General features: G+C 50.7%; 1 protein-coding gene across 3 annotated transcripts in view; it reads right to left on the bottom strand.

Moving 5' to 3' along the window:
• The window catches only part of EPC1 (enhancer of polycomb 1), a 1,518,836-nt gene that overhangs the window by 1,329,107 nt on the left and 170,031 nt on the right, over positions 1–19,698 (bottom strand). For all 3 annotated transcript variants that reach the window (XM_078663339.1, XM_078663341.1, XM_078663340.1), the window contains exon 2: positions 17,722–17,881. In XM_078663339.1, the coding sequence (XP_078519465.1) occupies positions 17,722–17,881 (160 nt within the window). The remainder of the gene's footprint in view (positions 1–17,721; positions 17,882–19,698) is intronic.

Below are 19,698 nucleotides of genomic sequence, written 5' to 3'. Positions count from 1 at the left end.
AGCAACAGTTCAGGTAGGCCATAATAGAATGCACACGTTTCCCACCAAAGCCGCCAAACTCACAGCGGGTGCCTCTAATTAGCGAGTGAGAATATATATATTTATATTTTCACACACACACACACACAGACACACACACACAGACACAGACACACAGACACACGTAGGGCCACCCCATCTGACTCCATTTTTAGCAACAGGGACCTCATCCCCTGGGGCCGCATTCTTTAATTAAAGAGGGGGGGGCAGCCCCCTCCTTGAGCCTTTTAAAGGCCCCAGGGAGCCCATCATCCGGGACCAAAATGTGCAGTAAAGGGGAAGGGGGAGGTGGGGCGCGTGGCACCAAGCCTTCAAAAGGCCCTGGGGATCCCATCCCCAAGGCCATAATTGTAATTAGAAGGAAGGAGAGCAGCGTAGCCCCCTTTCCCTTATATTTACATTTTCAGCACGGGGATGGGGTCCCTGGGGACTAATTAGGCTCAGGGAGGGAGGTGACGCGCCTTCCCTTTATTAATTACTCTGTCCCAGGGATGGGGTCCCCGGGGACTGATAAGGCTGAGGGAGAGGGCCATGCAGCCCATCTCCCCTTTTAAACATATAAAGGCTCCAAGAATGGGGTCTTTGGGGCATATGAAAGCTTGGGAAAGTCCCTTGGGATGGGGGCCACACACCGCCTCTCCCCTTTTTATTGGAACTGGCTCCAAATATGGTGTCCCCAGGGCCAAATAAGGGTCGGAGAGGGCGCTGTGTGTGCCTCCCCTTAATGTATAGAATAGGCCCCAGGGGTGAGATTCCCCGGCTTCCTAAGTGTGTGTCTGCGGCCAACCCAACGTGGCACCCAACAAAAGGCATCATCTATTATGTAATTTGAGATGTCATCAGTGATGTTATAGAACACGCAATGAGTGATGTAGTAATTGAGGTCATAAGCAGAGCAGGTTATAGTTAGCTCTAACTATAACTGGCGAATTCTTATGTTTTTCTCTTGTTCAAAAAGTTTTATATTCACCTAACTATAACGTTACTTTAACCGCACTTGTACAAGCCTACTTCTGCTGGTGACTAGGAAGGTCTTCAAAGCCAAGCGAATCGTTGAGTCTTTACTGGAGACAAGAGTCCGCTGACTTCCACCTCTCCCAGATGGCCTCCCCAACCCAGTAGCGATACATCCGTGGCCGTCGTCAGCTCTGGGTACGGCAAGTACAGGGGGCTGTCATGGACCCAATCATGTTCCAGCAGCCATCACTGCAGTCTTCTCCGAAACCAGGATACAATCTGACAGATGGCCATTAATCTGTGAGGCTCTGCTGGCTGGAGAGATTATCCTGCACTTATCTGCTTTCTTAGGCAGCATCCGCAGCCGCCAGTCGGCATTTGAGACTTCCCCTTTGCTGCTGTACATGGCGGATCTCTTAATAAATGATTACCGGTTCTGCAGGAGCAGCACGAGCGGTCGGCTCGTCACTTGAGGCCTAGTCCCGCAGGCTTTGAGGAACTAGCCGACCAATGGTACGGAGAGGTGCACCAGAAGAGGAGGCGCTCTGGTGTGAGGAGCGCAGGAGTGAATGAAAATCATGGTGGACTACGAGTGGGTTCCCCCACCTATGAGAGGCGTGAAAACGGTGTGGTGCCGGCTCTTGTGGAGAGCCCTGCGGCCTCGTCTGCCGACGTGGGCTGACGGCGTAGACATGGGGCTGCCACTCAGGGCCTGCTGAAAGTGAAGGTGTGCGGACTGGTCACCTAATGCTCCTTCACTGGCACAGCTCCCCCACCTGCTGACCCGGAAGAGTGCTGGCTGTGCCTGTGACCCCAGAGGGTCCTGGCCCTTCTTGGAGTGGGCCCCCTCCCTTTTTAACCAGATGTTCTGATGACTAGGGCTCACGAACTGCTCGTGCCCCCCCAGGTGCGATTTGTTTGGGGTAGGGGCGTGGGACCGCAGCAACAGCAGCGGGCACTAGAGGATTGCACTAGGAACCTGATATACATGCAATAATTTTGGACCAGAGGCTTATGCCTGGGACAGTGACACGCCCTATTAATGCACATCTCTTAATTTACAGAGCCAGAGAGACTGTGCAAAGGCTAGCTAGACCCAAGCAGATGATCAACTATCAGTTAAACAATATATCAGTTTACCCAGAATTCACGATGGCAGTCCAGGCTGCACAAAGACTTCCTGCCGGTTAAGCGATCACTCCTCAAAACAGACGCTACATATATTCACTCCTATATAGGGCAGAGCTGCTTATTTTCCATGCAGGTAAAACCAAGTCCTTCACTGACCCAAGGTGGCTGCCAAGTTTATAAGAGGTTTTCAGTCTACTGCACCCAGATCCAGGCCTTCCACATCATTGACGACTGACATTGATGGCACCTGGGACATGACCATTAGTGACTGCCGACCAACCTTGCCTAAGAGGAACTGACATGAATATTGAACCCTTCAATGAAGAAGCCCTGTGCTGTAGTCCCCCACAGATTGATTGTTGTACTTTGGTAACTCTTGGTCTCTCTCAGATTGGCGGGCGCTGGTTGCGGGATATCTTCCTCCTCTGGCCGCCCAACTTCCCCTTGACTGGGAAAGTGCCAGGTACTGGTGTCCCCCCCATGGAATGATTCATTTTGTCTCTTCATTGTTGGTCCATTGATGCTGCGTTTGGGATACGATGGTTGCATTTAGCCCAATTAAGAGGCTGGAGTGGGAGTTGGGTGGGTTCTGTTGGTGCTGGATGTTTGAAATTGTTTTTCTTCTTTCTTTCCTTCTCTCCCATTTTCCTCCCTTCTCCTCCGTCCCACACTGCACAACTGCGCCATTGCATCGCAGTGCTGTGTGCAGACCCTGGTTGCTACTTCAGGACACTCCTGCTGCCTCGTCATGGTGCCGTTCACATACATAAACTGGAACATTTGCGGATTAAACAATAGGTGTAAATCACAGCTAGTCCTGGAATGCCTGCAGTGACATGGCATAGACAGCTTCTATTTACAAAAGGTACATCTGACGGACCACATTCTTCAGCGCCTGCATGCAGGATATGTTTGATAAAGCATATTGCTTGCTACTCTAACTACGCCCATGGCATACCTACGTGCATGATTCTATGTGATCGACAGGGGAGATATGTGATGCTCGCTGGCACCCTACAGGGAGAGTTCTCCTAAGGCTAATTTCCATCTACGGTCCTAAAGTGAGTGACCCCGTCTTCTTTGTTGAAACTTGGAGGCTTGCGAATACTTTTGGCCCTGGCACGATTATATGTGGAGGGGACTTTAACCTGATCCGAGACCGGTTGCTGAACGCACAAGTTACTACTTGTGTAACGATATATCTGTAAGAGACATTAGTTAGTATTAGATTCCTTACCTTAGAATATCCCCAGGCGTCAGACTGGATCCGGAAAATTTTGCGTAGCAGTACCCTTGCGCGTCGGTAGGCGTCGTCTGCGGCTCCGCGTCCGTCGGCGGCGTCGTGGGCGCCGTGATGACGTCGTCGGAGTACTTAGACGCCGCCTCTGCGTGCTGACGTCAGTTCTTAGACACAGCTTTTCCGCGCCAGAAACGCAGAGCTATGCCAAAAAACCAACACTGGTGCCAGTGAAACTAGGGCCCTGAAGGGGACAACCCTAACCCTAGGTATCGGTTCGCAGAACGGGGAGGATGGGTGTGTCGGTAAGGAATCTAATACTAACTAATGTCTCTTACAGATATATCGTTACACAAGTAGTAACTTGTGCATCTGAAACAGACACGTTAGTATTAGATTCCTTACCTTAGAATAGATACCCCAGCAATACCAACCCCGGTGGTGGGTCTGCGAACCAACACTCACACCAGAAAGTCCTGGAGGACGGAACGGCCAAAAAAGCCATCCCTCCGGACTTGGCTGTCCAGGCAGTAGTGTCTTGCAAACGTGTGCAGCGATGTCCACGTAGCTGCCTGACAGATGTCTTGTAAGGGCACACCCCTGCCCAGGGCAGTGGTAGTAGCCGTGGCTCGGGCGGAATGAGCCCGCAATCCAGCAGGGGGCTCCTTCCTAGCCAAGGAGTAGCATGCCTGGATACACAAGATGATCCACCGGGAGATGGTCCTCTTGTGTACCGCTTTCCCCTTCTTAGCGCCCACGTAACCAACAAAGAGTTGGTCATCCACCCGGAACTGGCGTGTGCGATCCAAATAGAATGAGAGCGCATGTTTTGGGTCCAGACGATGGAGCCGCTCTTCCTCTTTAGAGGGATGCGGTGGCGGAAAGAAGGTTGGCAAAGTGATAGACTGCCCGATGTGAAAGGCCGTGACAACCTTGGGCAGGAAAGAAGGGCGAGTCCTCAGAACAACCTTGTCCGGATGGACAGAGAGGAAAGGAGGTTTAGAAGATAGAGCCTGGAGCTCACTCACTCTCCTGGCAGAGGTGATGGCAACCAGGAAGGCAGTCTTCAAAGTCAGAAGGCGAAGAGGACAATCGTGAAGTGGCTCAAAGGGAGCGCACATCAGGAATGTTAAAACCAGGTTCAAGTCCCACTGAGGCATCACAAACGGAACAGGAGGAAACGTGTGAGTGATGCCCTTAAGAAATCTATTTACAATAGGGGACTTGAACAAAGAAAGAAGGAAGAGAAGAACCTCAGAAAGAGGGGCAGAAAGAGGATCCACAGCCTTTGCTGTGCACCATGCCACAAATCTGTTCCACCTGCAGGCGTATACCGACTTTGTGGAGGGACGCCTGGCTGCCAGAATGATGTTACAGACTTCAGGAGGCAAGTCAAATGGCCTCAACTGTCGCCGCTCAATCTCCAAGCATGGAGGTGGAGACTGGACAGGTTCGGGTGGAGGACCGTCCCCTGCTGCTGCGACAGAAGGTCCTCCTGAAGAGGCGGACGAACCGGGGGATCGACTGACAGACTGAGTAGCTCTGGATACCAGTACCTTCGAGCCCAGTCCGGAGCCACAAGGATAACTTAGGCCCGGTCGCGCTTGATCTTCTTCAGCACTCTGGGCAGAAGTGGTATAGGCGGAAAGGCGTACAACAGACCGCAACTCCACTCGCGACGAAAAGCGTCTCCGAGCGAGTGCCGCCTTGGAAATTCCAACGCGCAGAACTGATGACATTGCGCGTTCTCTTCGGTGGCGAATAGATCTAACCAAGGCTCTCCCCATCGCTGAAAGAGGCCTTGCGCCACGTCCGAGTTCAGACGCCATTCGTGATCCATCATGCACCGCCGGCTGAGCTCGTCCGCCCTGGCGTTCAGAGAACCTGCCAGGTGATGAGCCACCAGGGTCACGCCCTGGCGTTCCAGCCATTGGCGAAGAGCCTCTTGACAAAGGATCCACGACCCCACACCGCCCTGTTTGTTGCAGTACCACATGGCGGTGGTGTTGTCCGTGAACACCTGCACTACACTCCCCCGGACAGAGGGGAGGAATGCCTTCAGTGCCAGACGAATCGCCCTGAGCTCCAACAGGTTGATGTGGAGCCGGGCCTCCGCCGGAGACCAGAGGCCTCTGATCTCCGCCTCTCCCATGTGGCCTCCCCAGCCCTGGAGGGACGCGTCCGTCACAACTACGTGCTCCGGTTGGGGTAGGGAGAGGGATCTGCCACTGACCCAATCGCGGTCCGTAAGCCACCACTGCAGCTGTCTCGCAGTGCCCTCCGAGATCAGGACGTGGTCGGATAGATTGCCATGATGCTGGGCCCACTGAAACTTCAGGTCCCACTGCAGAGCACGCATCCGCCACCTGGCGTGATGCACCAGTAGGATGCAGGAGGCCATCAGCCCCAAAAGCCGCAGCGTCAACCTGACCGAGACCCGGGATAACGGCTGAAAGATGGGAATCAGAGCCTGAATATCCCGGACCCGCTGGTCGGGTGGATAAACCCGAAACCGCGCAGAGTCCAGAACCGCTCCGATGAAGAGGAGCTTCTGAGAGGGACACAGGTGCGTCTTCGGCACATTGATGGAAAACCCCAGCTGGTGCAGGAGGTCTGCCGTCGTCTGGAGGTGGCTGACGACTGTCTGGGGCGAGCCCGCCTTCAACAACCAGTCGTCGAGGTAGGGGAAGACTGAAACCCCTAACCGACGCAGATGAGCTGCGACCACCGCCATCACTTTCGTGAACACCCGTGGGGCGCTGGTAAGGCCGAAGGGGAGCACGGTAAACTGAAAGTGCTCATGGCCCACCATGAACCGCAGGTAGCGCCGGTGGGCAGGCAGGACGGGAAGATGAAAATAAGCGTCCTGCAAGTCCAACGCTACCATCCAGTCTCCTGGGTCCAGGGCAGCAAGGACCTGAGCCAGTGTCAGCATCTTGAACTTCTCCTTCCGGAGGAAGCCGTTGACGTTCCGTAGGTCCAAGATAGGGCGTAGGACCCCTTTGCCCTTCTTGGGTACCAGGAAGTAGTGGGAGTAGCAACCACACCCTACTTCTGGCCCAGGAACGCGCTCGATGGCCCCCTTGGCCAAGAGGGCCGTAACTTCCTCCTGCAGAAGTCGCAAGTGATCCCCCGATACACGGTGGTTCTGCGGTGGCATGGCTGGAGGAGTCGCCTCGAAGGGGAGGGAGTAGCCCCTTCGGACGATTTGCAGCACCCACCTGTCCGAAGTGACGGTGCACCAGTGGAGGTGGTGATGGCGAACCCTGCCCCCCACTGGCGTCACATGGGCCTGGAAGCACGGACTAGGAGGGTTTCGAGGCGGATGCTGCGGGGGAAGGTGTGGACTGACCTCGCCGTTGCCCCCGACCGCCCGGACGGCGGTTCCCACGGCCGCCACCGCGTTGGGAATTGCCCTGCGGTGCGTGGCTGGCGGCGCGTGTGGGCGCACCCCTTCCTTGGCCACGAAAGGAGTGATAGGCAGCCGGTTGCTGGCGCTGGCCCGAAAGGCCTAAGGACTTGGCCGTAGCCCTGGAGTCCTTAAAACGCTCAAGCGCATGGTCTGCCTTGTCGCCAAAGAGGCGACGGCCATCGAACGGCATGTCCATAAGAGTGTTCTGGACATCTGCCGAGAAGTTGGCGGACCTCAGCCAGGCGTGGCGTCTGACCGCCACCGTCGTAGCCATCGCTCTGCCCAGCGAGTCGGTGGTATCCAGCCCACACCTGATAGAGTATTTTGCTGCATCCCGGCCCTCCACAAGGGCTTGGCCGAGTTTGGCCCGTACCTCCAACGGACACTCTGGCAGCACTTCCGCGACCTTATCCCACACAGAGTGGGTGTAACGCCCCAAGAGGCAGGCGGTGTTAGAAGACCGCAGGCTGAGGCTAAGTGATGAGAAGATCTTCTTCCCATACTGGTCATACCTCTTGGATTCCCGGTCCGGGGGGGGCGGACGGGAATGCGGTCTGGGAATTGGAGGCCTGGATGACCAGGCTCTCGGGGGTAGGATGGGAGGACAGGAAACATGGGTCGCCCGGGGCTGGGCGGTGGCGTCTGGCCACGTTCCTATCTACGGGCGAACCCGTAGCGGGCTTGGACCAAGTGCCCAGCAGAACGTCGGTCAAGGCCTCATTAAAAGGCAGCAGAGGCTCGGCCGAGCTTGACTGCGGTTTAAGGACCTCAGTGAGGAGGTTAGTCCTCACGGCCGCGACGGGGAGCTCAAGGCCCAAGGCCCTGGCAGCCCTCATCAGCACCACACTATAAGTTGCCCCCTCCTCCGATGCCACGGAAGGAGGGGAGACAAAACCAGTGTCTGGAGAGGTGTCCAGGCCACTGGCCTCCCCAAGGTCTCCTGTCCAGTCCTCATGAGACTGACACTCCCTGGTCAGAGGGTCCTCAGACCCCTCCCAGTCCTCTTCATCACCCATCTCCTGAAATTCAGGGTTCTCATCCAATGGGGCCTGCTCATAGAGAGAGAACTCTCCAACCGGCGTCTGGAGCGGCGCCCAACGGGGCCGTCCCGACGCCGGAACAGGAACGAAGGCGGAACCGGGGACGGCGCCGCCCGAGGCGACACCTGGGGGTCCGACGCCGGGGAGGTCGTCAGATCCACCGGCGACGAACCAGATCCCGAAGGAGGACCAGCGGCACCTTGCGGCGCCGGCCCGAAGGCGCCGGCGGCGTCGGAACAACTGGACCCCTCGGCGCCGGGCCCGAAGGCACCAGCGGCGTCGGGATAACGGGGACCTGCGGCGCCGGGCCCAAAGGCGTCGGCGGCGTCGGGGCCAAAGCACCCGACGGCATCGGGGCCGGAGCCGCCGACCCGCTAGGGCCCCCAAACGGGTCCGCTGGGCCCGAAGGCGCCGCGGAGCCCGTCGGAGGAGAGAGTTTCCTCATGGCCATGAGGAAGCGCTCGATCTCCTCCGGCGTCGCGTTGAGCCCAGGGACCGTAGGGTATGGGGCTGCACGCGGCGCCCGCGACTCCGACGGAGCCGCGTGGGCGGTGTCACCCGAACCCCCGGCCGCATCGTGCGAGCGTCGGGGGGAGTCCGAGGAGCGATGACGCCGCTTGGACTTCTTGTGCCTCTTACCTGACGACGACTTCGACCCGGAGGAGTGAGGCCTACCCTCGGAGCTGTGATGGCTCCGGGCCCGCGACCTGTCCCTCGACCTCCCGTGGGAACGGGACCTCTCACGGCGCGGGACCGACTGTCGGAGTTCGAGGCGCCTACGGGACCGCTCCCGCCTGGCTTTCGAAGAGAGGGCCCGACAGTCGGAGCAGGCCTTGTCGTCGTGGTCGACGCCCAGACACGACAAGCAGACGCGGTGAGGATCCGTGACCGACATCAGCCGGTCGCAATCATCACAAGGCTTGAACCCGGGCATCCCTAAGGCACCGATCGGAGTCGTAAAGACTCGAAACAGGATCAAAAAAGGATCAAAAAAGTTAGTCAAAAATGACTAGGGTTACTGCTTTTTCCAGATCTGCGCTTGCTGGCGCGGAAAAAAGAAGAACTGACGTCAGCACGCGGAGGCGGCGTCTAAGTACTCCGACGACGTCATCACGGCGCCCACGACGCCGACGACGGACGCGGAGCCGCAGACGACGCCTACCGACGCGCAAGGGTACTGCTACGCAAAATTTTCCGGATCCAGTCTGACGCCTGGGGATATTCTAAGGTAAGGAATCTAATACTAACGTGTCTCTTTCAGATATATCTGGCAACTCCTGCCGCCCCCACCCACGAGGGGCGGCACGACTGTAGACTATAATGGTTAGTAACAGCTTTGCTGACCTCTTGAGGGAAAGAAACTGCTACAACGAGAAGGGCACATGTATGACCTCTGCAAATGAGTCATGGTCACTCACTGACTATTGGCTTGCCTCCCGGGATGTGGACATTTGGGCTACTGAGACGTCCCATCTTCCACTATCTTTCTCAGATCACTTCTCGTGCTCCTTAAGCTTTTTCCATCAGAGTTTCCCACTCCGCCATACACGTGGCACCTGCCACCAGGAGCACTGAGAGATTAGGTATTCAAGAATGGTATTTGTACAGCTATTGTGGAATATTTTGTGCATAACGAGGGCACGGTTGATTCTTACTTGACGCTGTGAAAAGCATTTAAATCTGTCATTTGAGAAGAATGCATAGCTAAACAGGCTGGCGTCCTGAGACTGACTTGTGGGGAGCTAAAACAATTTGATGATAAGATCTGTGAGCTGAAGTTCAAATACTTTGTTGACTGCAGCGCAAACAGACTTAACAGCATTCATAGTAAGATAAACTATTTTGAGGAGACAACGCAGAGGGAGACTTACTATGTAGGAAAAGAGGCAAGTGCTAGGCGGTATGGTGAGGGAGACCGAATAGGCAAAACTTTGGCAAGTATTCTTCACAAACCCTGGGCTAGTGACTATATTGCATTCTCTTTGTACCAATGAGAATGAGCCGGTTGTTGGCATCAGGGAAGTACCGGTGGAGATGACTAATTTCTACTCATCGCTTTACACCACGACTCCGCCACGGACTCGGCCGCACCTTGACTCCTTCTTCGCATCAGTGCATCTGCTCTGGTTGGAAAACGGCCACCGCAGATTTTTAGATGAGCCTTTCATGGAACAGGAGGTTGTACAGGTCATTAGAGCCCTTCCTGAGGATAAAGGCCCAGGTTTAGATGGCCTCATTTTACAAAGAGCTTGCGCCTTTTTTGGACCCTCACCTCATGTGCATGTTTAGCAAATCACCAGAGAGGCAAACGGCCTCCGTCCCTTCGAGAGGCACTCATAGTCACTATTTTCAAACCAGACAAAGACCCGCAGAGTTGTGAATCATATAAACTGCTATCCATGATTAATGCGAACAATAAAGTTCTTGCCAAACTGATAGCTTATCGGCTGCTCCCCTTACTTCCTCTTATAGTAAGCCTGAATCAATCGGGTATTGTGCCTGGTAGGGCCACAGGGCATAATACACCCACCTTTTTTGTAATTCTTCAGGTCACAGAACCCTTCCTAAGTGCAGCTGCAATTTTCCTTGATGCCGCCAAGGCAATCCATTCCCTTGAGTGGAAGTACCTATTCACATTGCTGGCCCACCTGCGACTCAGTCCAAAATTCATCCAAATAATTGGCCTTATTTACTCTAAACCAACAGCACACATCCGGATCAATGGGGTGATCTCTTTCCCACGTCTTGGTCTCCTGTGGAACGCGGCAGGGATGCCCGCTTTGGCCCATCCTCTCCCCCACTCCAAAAACCCTATTTCAGATACTGAAATCTTTCACCAGTCCCAAGGCCTACGATATCCCTGAAAATCCCCTCCCAAGCTCTCTTCGATGACATCGCCCAGTATTTCGCATAGAAAATTGAACTTATCTATGATAAGATCTCTCCCTCTGGGAGGCAGCAACTGATTGCATTCTCCCCCCGAACCATCAGTATCTGCAACCACACAACGGCTGGAGAGCTTCCCCACTATGTCAACTGAGGTGGTAGCAGCCTTACTTCATTCTGTAAAATCAGGCTCTCCCCTGGATGTTATCCTAGCAAAAGTAGCCTCCTCCCTTTCCAACCAACTCGCTTCACCCATAAGCACAATCGTCAACCTCTATGAAGGTGGGTCATTTCCCACTGGAATATAAGGCAGCACAGGTCATCTCTATTCGTAAAAATCCCAAGGTCCCTATGGAAGAGCTCTCCAATCTCCGCCCCATTTCCCTACTACCTCTCCTGAGCAAAGTTCTGGAAAAATACATTAATCAACATCTATCTGTCCATGTCGAAAATAATGGCAGCCTGTAACCTTCTCAATCCGGTTTCAGGCCCAAATACAGTACAGAATCTGCCCTGTTGGAGGTCATGGACAACATCAGGATGACCTTAGACAGTGGCCAATTCTCGTGCTGTTGGACCTTTCTGCCGCGTTCGACACGGTCTCACTCCAGATCTTGCTTAGGAGATTGGACTTAGAGGACCTGCCCTTCAGTGGAAGACTAGCTTCCCGTCCTCCTGTACCCAGACTGTCAATCTAGGTTCTTGTCGGTCAAAGACGATGGAACTAACCAGGGGCGTTTCTCAGGGCTCATATTTGAGCCCTACATTGTTTAACATCTACATTGCGCCCTTGGCCAACCTCCTCAGGTCCAGCGGCTTCCTACCCATTTCTTATGCTGATGACACCCAGCTTCTCTTCTCCTTTAACAAATCCTCCACATCGGATTTGCCCACTTTTTCGGAGGGAATGACAGCCATTGCTCAGTGGATGAAAAGCTATTTTCTCCAACTTAATGCAGGGAAGACGGAGATTATGCTCTTCGGAGTAGCCCTTTCTCTGTGGACCCCAGACTGGTGGCCGGCTGCCCTTGGTGCCCCTCCTGGCCCTAGTCAAAAACATGGGCATTAGTCTAGATCAAGCCTTAACATTGAAGGAGCATGCTGCTCACACGGCCGGCACCTGCTTTTATGAGTTGGGCTTGTTAGGACCAGTCTTTCCTTTTCTGCCAGAATACACCCATAAAACATTCATTCAGACTATGGGTATGAGCCGTCTCGACTACGGTAACGCTCTCCGCAAAGGAGTCTTCACTCAGCAGGTTGCAAGTGGTCCAGAATACCTCTGTGCGCTTCGTCACAAATGCTCCGTTCAAAACTCCCTCCCTGCCCCATCTCCAAAAGCTCCACTGGCTCCCAATCCGCAAGCGTGTCAAATTCAAAGTCTGCTGTATTATCTAAAAAGCCATGCATAACAAAGGCCCTCTTTACATCTCTAGGAAACTTCAGCCTTACGCTCCTACTAGGACCCTTAGGTCAGGAAGCAAATCGCTTCTTTTAGACCCCAGGGTCAGGAAATCGAGACTAGGTGGGAAATCCATTTCCCACCTCACTCCCCTTTACTGGAACCAGCTTCCCATGCACCTGAGACAATGCCCTGACTATTTGCGCTTCATGAAACTTCTTAAGACCACCCTATTTTAACACTGCTCGTCAGCCCATTAAGCAGCAACGTCTGAAGCTCAGAGATACCCCTCAGGGGGTGATTCAGGCGCTATACAAAACCCATAAATAAATAAATCCTTTTTTGCTACTGCGATGGAGCCCTTGGAGGCTCGCCTCCAGCAACACCACGCGCACCGTGGCCTGGCCATAACCCCGGGTCGTGCTGGTATCCATGTACGCGGATTACGTCACTTTATATATTAAACATCCAGCCGAGAACGTTGCCCCCCCTCATTAGGGAATTTACAAGATTCTGCAGGCTTTCCAGGATCACCATTAATTGGGCAAAATTAGTGATGTTTCTGTTCACAAACACAGCAGAATTCCCTTCAAAATTTCCCTTACGTGGGTGAGTGGTCCAATAAAATACTTGGGGATCTGGGTGAGCCGCAATGTGGATGTTATGTTATGTTAAATAAATTTATTCAGCGCAACAGCTACCCGTAGGTTTCCCGGCGCTATGGAACGTCAAAAACAGCGAGGAAGAATGCCAGAGAAGTGATCTATTGATTAAAGAGCCAAGTCTTTAGGTCCCTGCGAAACTTACAATATTGTGGTTCTGTGCGCAGCGGGAGTGGCATGGAATTCCAGAGTACTGGGGCCAAGTATGAAAAGGAAAAGAAAATGGAGGTCTAACTATGGCCATCTAATGGACAGGCTGAAGAGCCAGATGGCATGCTGATTGAGTCTCGCATTATCTATGGAGGGGAGGTTGTCAAATTGCAAAGATGGTTGTTTTACCCAAATGTTTATATTTGTTCATCAATCTTCTGTATCCACTTCCACGCAGCTTTCGGCGCCAACTCCGTTCCCACCTTGTGGCACTGGCATGGACTGGGAGTCAGCCAAGACTCGTCTGTGAAGCACTCACTCTTCCTTTTGAAAAGGGTGGACTGGGTGCACCAGACATGGATCTCCATTATAATTGTGTGCAGGCGCAGTTTACGTTCCACTGGCTATACCCTTCGAAGTTCATGGCCCACACTGCGCCTGGCATGATCATGCTGTGCCCTACCCACTTCACATGGTTTTAGATCAATCCCCGCCGCAACCACGAGCGGCACTTGAGAAGGCTGGCTGTACAGTTTAGGAGTGGCAGTGCGGGACTGGATGTTTTGTCTGCCCCCCCCAATCCCTCTGACTAGTTACCCAGCCTTACCCTTCACGCAAGATGCTGGCGCATGTGATAGGCTACGACAGATGCAACTCACCACTATGGAAGCTGTGTTCCCAGAGGGCTCTTTTATCATGCCGCAGCCGACCTTAAAGGATTGCGATGAGACTGTTCGAGACAGGTTTACCTACTACCAATTGAGAGTGGCCAAGCGTGCTCTTCGTGTCTCATTCCCCACGGTGCCCCCTTCCCTACAGGTGCTTGAAGAACTCCTTGGGAACCCAACCACGCGCAGGCTCATAACTAGACCATACATGTGAATGCAGGGCACTGCGAAGGTTCAGATTCCTACAGCGCACCAGGCGTGGGAGAACCAGTTGGGCATTTCTATCTTTGGGGCCCAGTGGAGCGTCTGCTGCACTCATGCAAGAGCATTATCATCCAATTATAGGCTCTGACTGGTGCATTTTAAACTGCTGCACTGCTTTATAGGACCCCGGAGCAGCTGATTAAAGTGGCGTTATTAGATGAGGCCTGAGGCCAGTTGTGTTAGGTGCTCGGAGCCCTGCGCAGACTTTATTCATTTGGCTTGGGCATGCCCTAGAATAGAACGATACTGGCAGTCCATTTTTAATACCATTCATGAGATAACAGGACTGTAGAGAGAGAGCACACCCCTAGTCACACTACTAGGCTATATTAAAGATGTCCCCCCCAGATATACGGAAATTTACAGCTCTCTTGCTCCTTTTGGGCAAGAGGCGATGGCGATCTGCTTGGGTTGTCGCCCAGTCCCCAGACTGAATGACGGGCTCAGAGACGCAACTTATTACCAAGACCAGTTAACAACATATTGCGAATTAATGCCAGTCTGATCACACCCCAAAGATATCTGGTTTCCTCTTGAATTGTACCTGCGGCAGAGAGATGCCTCATTAGAGGAGTCCAGCTCTCACAATACTAAGCCATTAGAGATCTGTCACACACCCCCGCGAGCAGTGCCCTCAGAAGCAATGGGCTTGAGTGGGAGCTTAGTGGCACTTCCCCGACCCCCTCTGATGTACTGCCTGGAGATATCACTGTGAGAAACCCTCTGCCACTCTTATACAGTGTGACTAATCTCCCTCCTCCTCCATCTTTCCTTCCCCCATTCACCCTGCGGTTGCGTGATCTTACTACACATGTATATTGCCGATTCAATTGACTACACTTGAAACAGCCGCTATCAGTGTAAATTACCAATCTTGATTATTGCACAAGGTATGGTCTCCATAAATGTTCTGCATTGCAGTTTGGTATTTTCTCTCTATGTATTTGAGTTGCAAACTTGATAAAAAATAAAAAATAAACATGCACAACTGTGTTCCATAGGACATGGGAGTAGACATCTGGCATTCACTGACCTCCGAGCAAGGTTTGTAGAGGAGAAAAACCAGTTGCCAAACAACTCTATCCATTTTGAGTTACAAATCCTGAAGAGTGGCTGGGAAAGTTGGGTGATTGGCTTCAGTTGTGGAAGTCTGTACCAACAAACTCTCGGTCATGGGAGGCTGTCTAAGAAAGGCTAAGTTGCACAGTGCTGAACAATGACAAGCAACCTGGTAAATAAAAAGTGGATCTGAAAAAGGTTTTTCCCAAGTGCAAAGAAGGGTATAAGAGAGGGCCTAATGAAATGGAAGAGGTTCTGAGGGAGCCGGACCTGGCTGAAGTACTTCAGTTAAAACATTAGCTTTCACCTCCACAGTGGGCAGGTCTAGGTGTAAGACTTTGGCCGCCATTCGCATCACAAATGTGAAGGAGACACTTTCCTCCATAGCAGGGCCAGGAAGATGTAGTATCCCTTTAAGTGTCTCGCTCTTACATGCTTGTATCCCTTTAAACCTCGTGTATCCTTTTGAATATCTGTGCTCTATGTTCTACAAGACACTATTATGATTCTGTTATGTACCACTGTTATCATTATGTTATGTACCACTGAAGTACTTGGATGTGCCCTTTCTTATGGATTAAACCTTCAACTTAATTCTACTGCTGGTTGTCATCTTTGAAAGGAAATACTACAGAAGAGAGAGCCAGTATTGAGAGAAATATTCAGATCACTGTCATCTTGGGAGTTCTTCAGGGCAGTTTTCCTCATCATATTGTGGGGTGTAATTATCCCTTTCATCATATTTGTCATTGTTCAAGCCAGTAACCAATGGTTGTGCAGCGTTCGGGCCCTACCGTGTGGCAAGGACTATGTGTCAGAATCAGAAGAATTCCCTGCTGGCTGCAAGTCAGTCGGGGCCGGCCACTGCCTCAGTCGAGGTTCTGGCGGATGCTGCTCAGAGTTGGATAGCCCAATGGGCTGCAAATCCTCCTCCAAGACTGGTGGCGTTGATGCAAAGGGAACCGGCGCAGTAGGTGGTGCTAAACCAAAGTCGACACAGATGCTGAACTTGATTTGCATTCAAGGGGCACAGACTGCACTGAACGCAGAACCACTGGTGGAATTTTGACCAGAGGCCTCAGTGGATCCTTGGGCCAAAGATGTGACAGAGGTAACTGGTCAAGTGCCAAAATGCATAACATGCCCTCTCTAAATGCCTCTACTTGCTGTGAAGTCATCGACAGACCCAGAAAGTCAGGGTGAACCAAGACTATACCCTGAATCTACTCTGATGGAGATCAGAAGAGAGCCAAGGAGGCACGCTGGCAACCTCGCACCCTCTCTGGAGCCCAAGAGTGGCTTGTGTGGGCAGATTCTCGCTTCAACTTCCCACGCTTTTTTTTTCTGGACTTACCTGAAGACTTTGATCACAGTGAAGATCAGCCAAAGGAATTACTTCAGCAACTGGACCATCCTTTTGAATTCAACTGTTCATGGAGTTGAGTCTCCCTAAGTCTGGCAAAGTTAAAGTCTGGCCTCATGGTTCCATATGGTTTTCGGATTCATTTGGCTGCATTCATCACAGGTGTGATGGCCCCAGGAATCAAAGACAGACTTTTGTTAGGGTCCGTCACAGACATCTTTTTGCAATTGTCACTATACGATTCGTACCCTGTTGTTTAAGGGGTTGACATTGTCCCTCGCACACATGTGAATTTTGACAAAAAATGCATTGAAAAGAAGTGAGAAGCTTAAGATTGATGTCTGATGGAGCACAAAAAAATGTAACATCAACTCGCATGTGTGGCACATATACCCGGCTCCATTCATCCAGTCTGGTGCAGAACGACAATGGCGCAGGGCTGTAAAACACAACCTTATAGCGCACAAAAGTCCTGCTTGAAAGTTTCCGGATCCAGCCGGACGCCTAGGAAATGTTCACAAGGTGAGAAATCCAAAGTTAGAAGTATCCATCCGAATCATTAGTTTGCTTAATCAAGCTAGTAATCTGCTCCATGAAGCACGGTGGATTAAATACAAACATTGTTTTCCTATCAAGACACACGTAGGAAGAGAGACAAACGAACAAAAAGAGGAGTAATTTAGTCTCTTAAACACACAATTTACCCAAGGTTAAAAATACAGTTCCATTTTTAATGAGCCATGCATTTTTTTGTAATATATTTTTATTCTGATATTATAAGCGATGTTATTTGGCTAAAGTCCAACATCATATAGGTCAAATCAAAAGACCTCCACTGCATTTTTGAAAATCATTGCTAATGGACTATGGACGGATTTTCCATCTACACCAGTATAAAGTACTTGATGTAAGACATCATTTTAAAACTTAACCATTATCAATAAATTCCCCAAGCATAAGTTTTAAGATGCACAGGAGAAGCGGAAAGGTGCAACAAAGATTTGAACTGAAAAACAACAGGCTGCATATCCCAAATGGATCCCAATATAATCTAAGGGCTCCCTTTAGATAAAGTGAGATTAAACTTCACTTTGGGAAATTCCAATACGGTTTCTATACACTACATTTCCCCTTCAGTCACAAAATGCCATATTAGACTTATGTATCCACTAGACTGCTTTATTAGATTCTAAACGAATTTCTGAAAGATACCTAAAAAGAAATACTTCAGATCTTCAAAGACAAAAAAATAAAACCACACGAAAGCTTAAGTTAAGAAGACCAACACAGCTGGGAGGACAGAAAGCAATATAAGTTGCAGCTCAATACCTACCATTAAAAAATATATTTAATGTTACAAAAATGTAAATATAGTTTAAAATAAAATTATGGTACATTTAATTATATTTTGATAATCTTTAAATTACCTTGTTTTTTTAATTATTACTTACGCTGTAAGTGAATGAGCTGCTTTGGCATCTTAAATTCCCCAGGGTATATAGATTCATAGTAGGCAATATTACTTTCTGCCTCTGGGACTGGAATAACCATATTATCCCTCTTCTCTCCATATACCTGCTGTGCTGAAATAGCTCGCTGGAGATGATGCTCCTAACAAGAAACAGGAAAAATACGTATTTTAGAAAACTATATGTGTGAAAATAACTCCATTTATAATACACAGATCGAAGTAGTAGTGCACTAGAAAACATCCTTAAAACAGTTGGGTTTATACATCTAGGACTGCAGTTAACTTTGTGTAAGCCAACTGGAACACAACATGAAGTATTTCATTGTAATAAAGAGAGAACGTCCAGCTGCATTTGGGCAGACATTTTAAAATTTAGCAATACTGCAGGAAACGTTTGGCTTACTGCAGACTCGTGACAGACAGGAAAGGAAACAATACCACTGACCTACAAATAATTTCATGACTAATTAGTCAAACTTGAAATTAAGAGGCAGATTTGTTATGGTCACCGAGGTTCCTGAAGTCCCTGACATGAACACACTGGAATTGCACTATGATAGGAGTATATACTCAACTCAATGAACCGGAGATGAGGTGGTACTTCAAGTTTAGAGGCCAGTGAGACAAGCATTGGGAAATCCTATAAGTTTCGCCAATGTGAGGTATTAGCTTTGTCAATGTTTTTAGCCATGTTGTACAGCAATGTTGTACAGCAGTACAGCTGCTGTGCAGTATGGCCTTATGTATAAAACAAGAGGGGGAAAAAAAACACCATAACATGGCCAGCGCTTTCCACATGAATGATGTTTATTTTAATTTTTAGGAGAGAGGGTGGGGAAGGGTACAAAACAGGGAGGGTAAGGCAACACAAAATGCATAAGGGAAAAGAAAAGTTATGATTTGGCCAGCAGTGTCAGCGTTAAAGCACTTTTGTTGTTATGATCGAGGTAAGGGGGCCAAAACAGACAACTGGGGGAGGAAGAGTTCAAGGAAACACAGACAACGAAAGAGTGGGCAGGAAAAGCTATCACAGACCACACACTGTGGGGGAAAGGGTGGGGACAAAACCGCATGGACAAGGAACAGAGGGAGGGCAGGGTTGAGCCTACAAAGACCAGGAACGGAGGGATGGTGGGGACAAACCAACACAGACAATGGAAAGAAGGAGGGAGGGCGGGCAGGGGCAAGCAGACTGGATAAGACAGACATGTGGAAGAAGTACACAAGCAAGCCAAATGAATAAAGACGCTCAATGATAATAGTGCTTAAATCCAGAGAAAAATTAAGCGTCTAAAAACATAGGCACCGGAGGGACACAAGCAATAAGTCCATGCCCCAGGCGAGGACAAACACAGGAAATGAAAGAAAGCTTACGGTAGCTGACCAATAAAAAAGCAAATAAGAGCGCCAATTAAGTCAACCAATGATGGGCAATTAGCAGACTCCAAGCCCACTGATAAGAGTGGATGTGGGATCTAGGCGAAACATATAAAAAAGAGCGCCGTCCCCACATCCTGTAATTTGCAACCTAAATTGGCCACTTCCCAGAGAAGAGTGGCTGGCCCCAGATAAGGCAGAGATGGATTAGTTACTTACCTGTCATCCTAGTTTAGGACTTTTTGAAACAGCTATCAAAAATTCACTGTCAAGAAGGGGATCAGATGATAGTGATGGACATTACAAGTCTATACACTGTAATTGCTCACGAACATGGCCTGGCTGCAGTACATTTCTTTTTGAAGAAGCGCTCAATGAAATTCACCGAACACAGCACTATGATATTGGAACTTTTAGAGTTCTGTTTGCATAACAATATCTTTCTGTACCAAGACCAATACTACAGACAGACGTTCGGGACGGCCATGGGCACCTGCTTCGTCCCCAGCTACGCAAACTTGTTCGTGGGCTGGTGGGAGGAGCAGGTGGCCTGGTCGGGGGACAACGGTTTGTGGACCAA

Source organism: Lissotriton helveticus, chromosome 10, assembly GCF_964261635.1.
Source record: "Lissotriton helveticus chromosome 10, aLisHel1.1, whole genome shotgun sequence".
NCBI lineage: Eukaryota > Metazoa > Chordata > Amphibia > Caudata > Salamandridae > Lissotriton > Lissotriton helveticus.
This window is presented reverse-complemented; position numbering and strand designations above follow the sequence as displayed.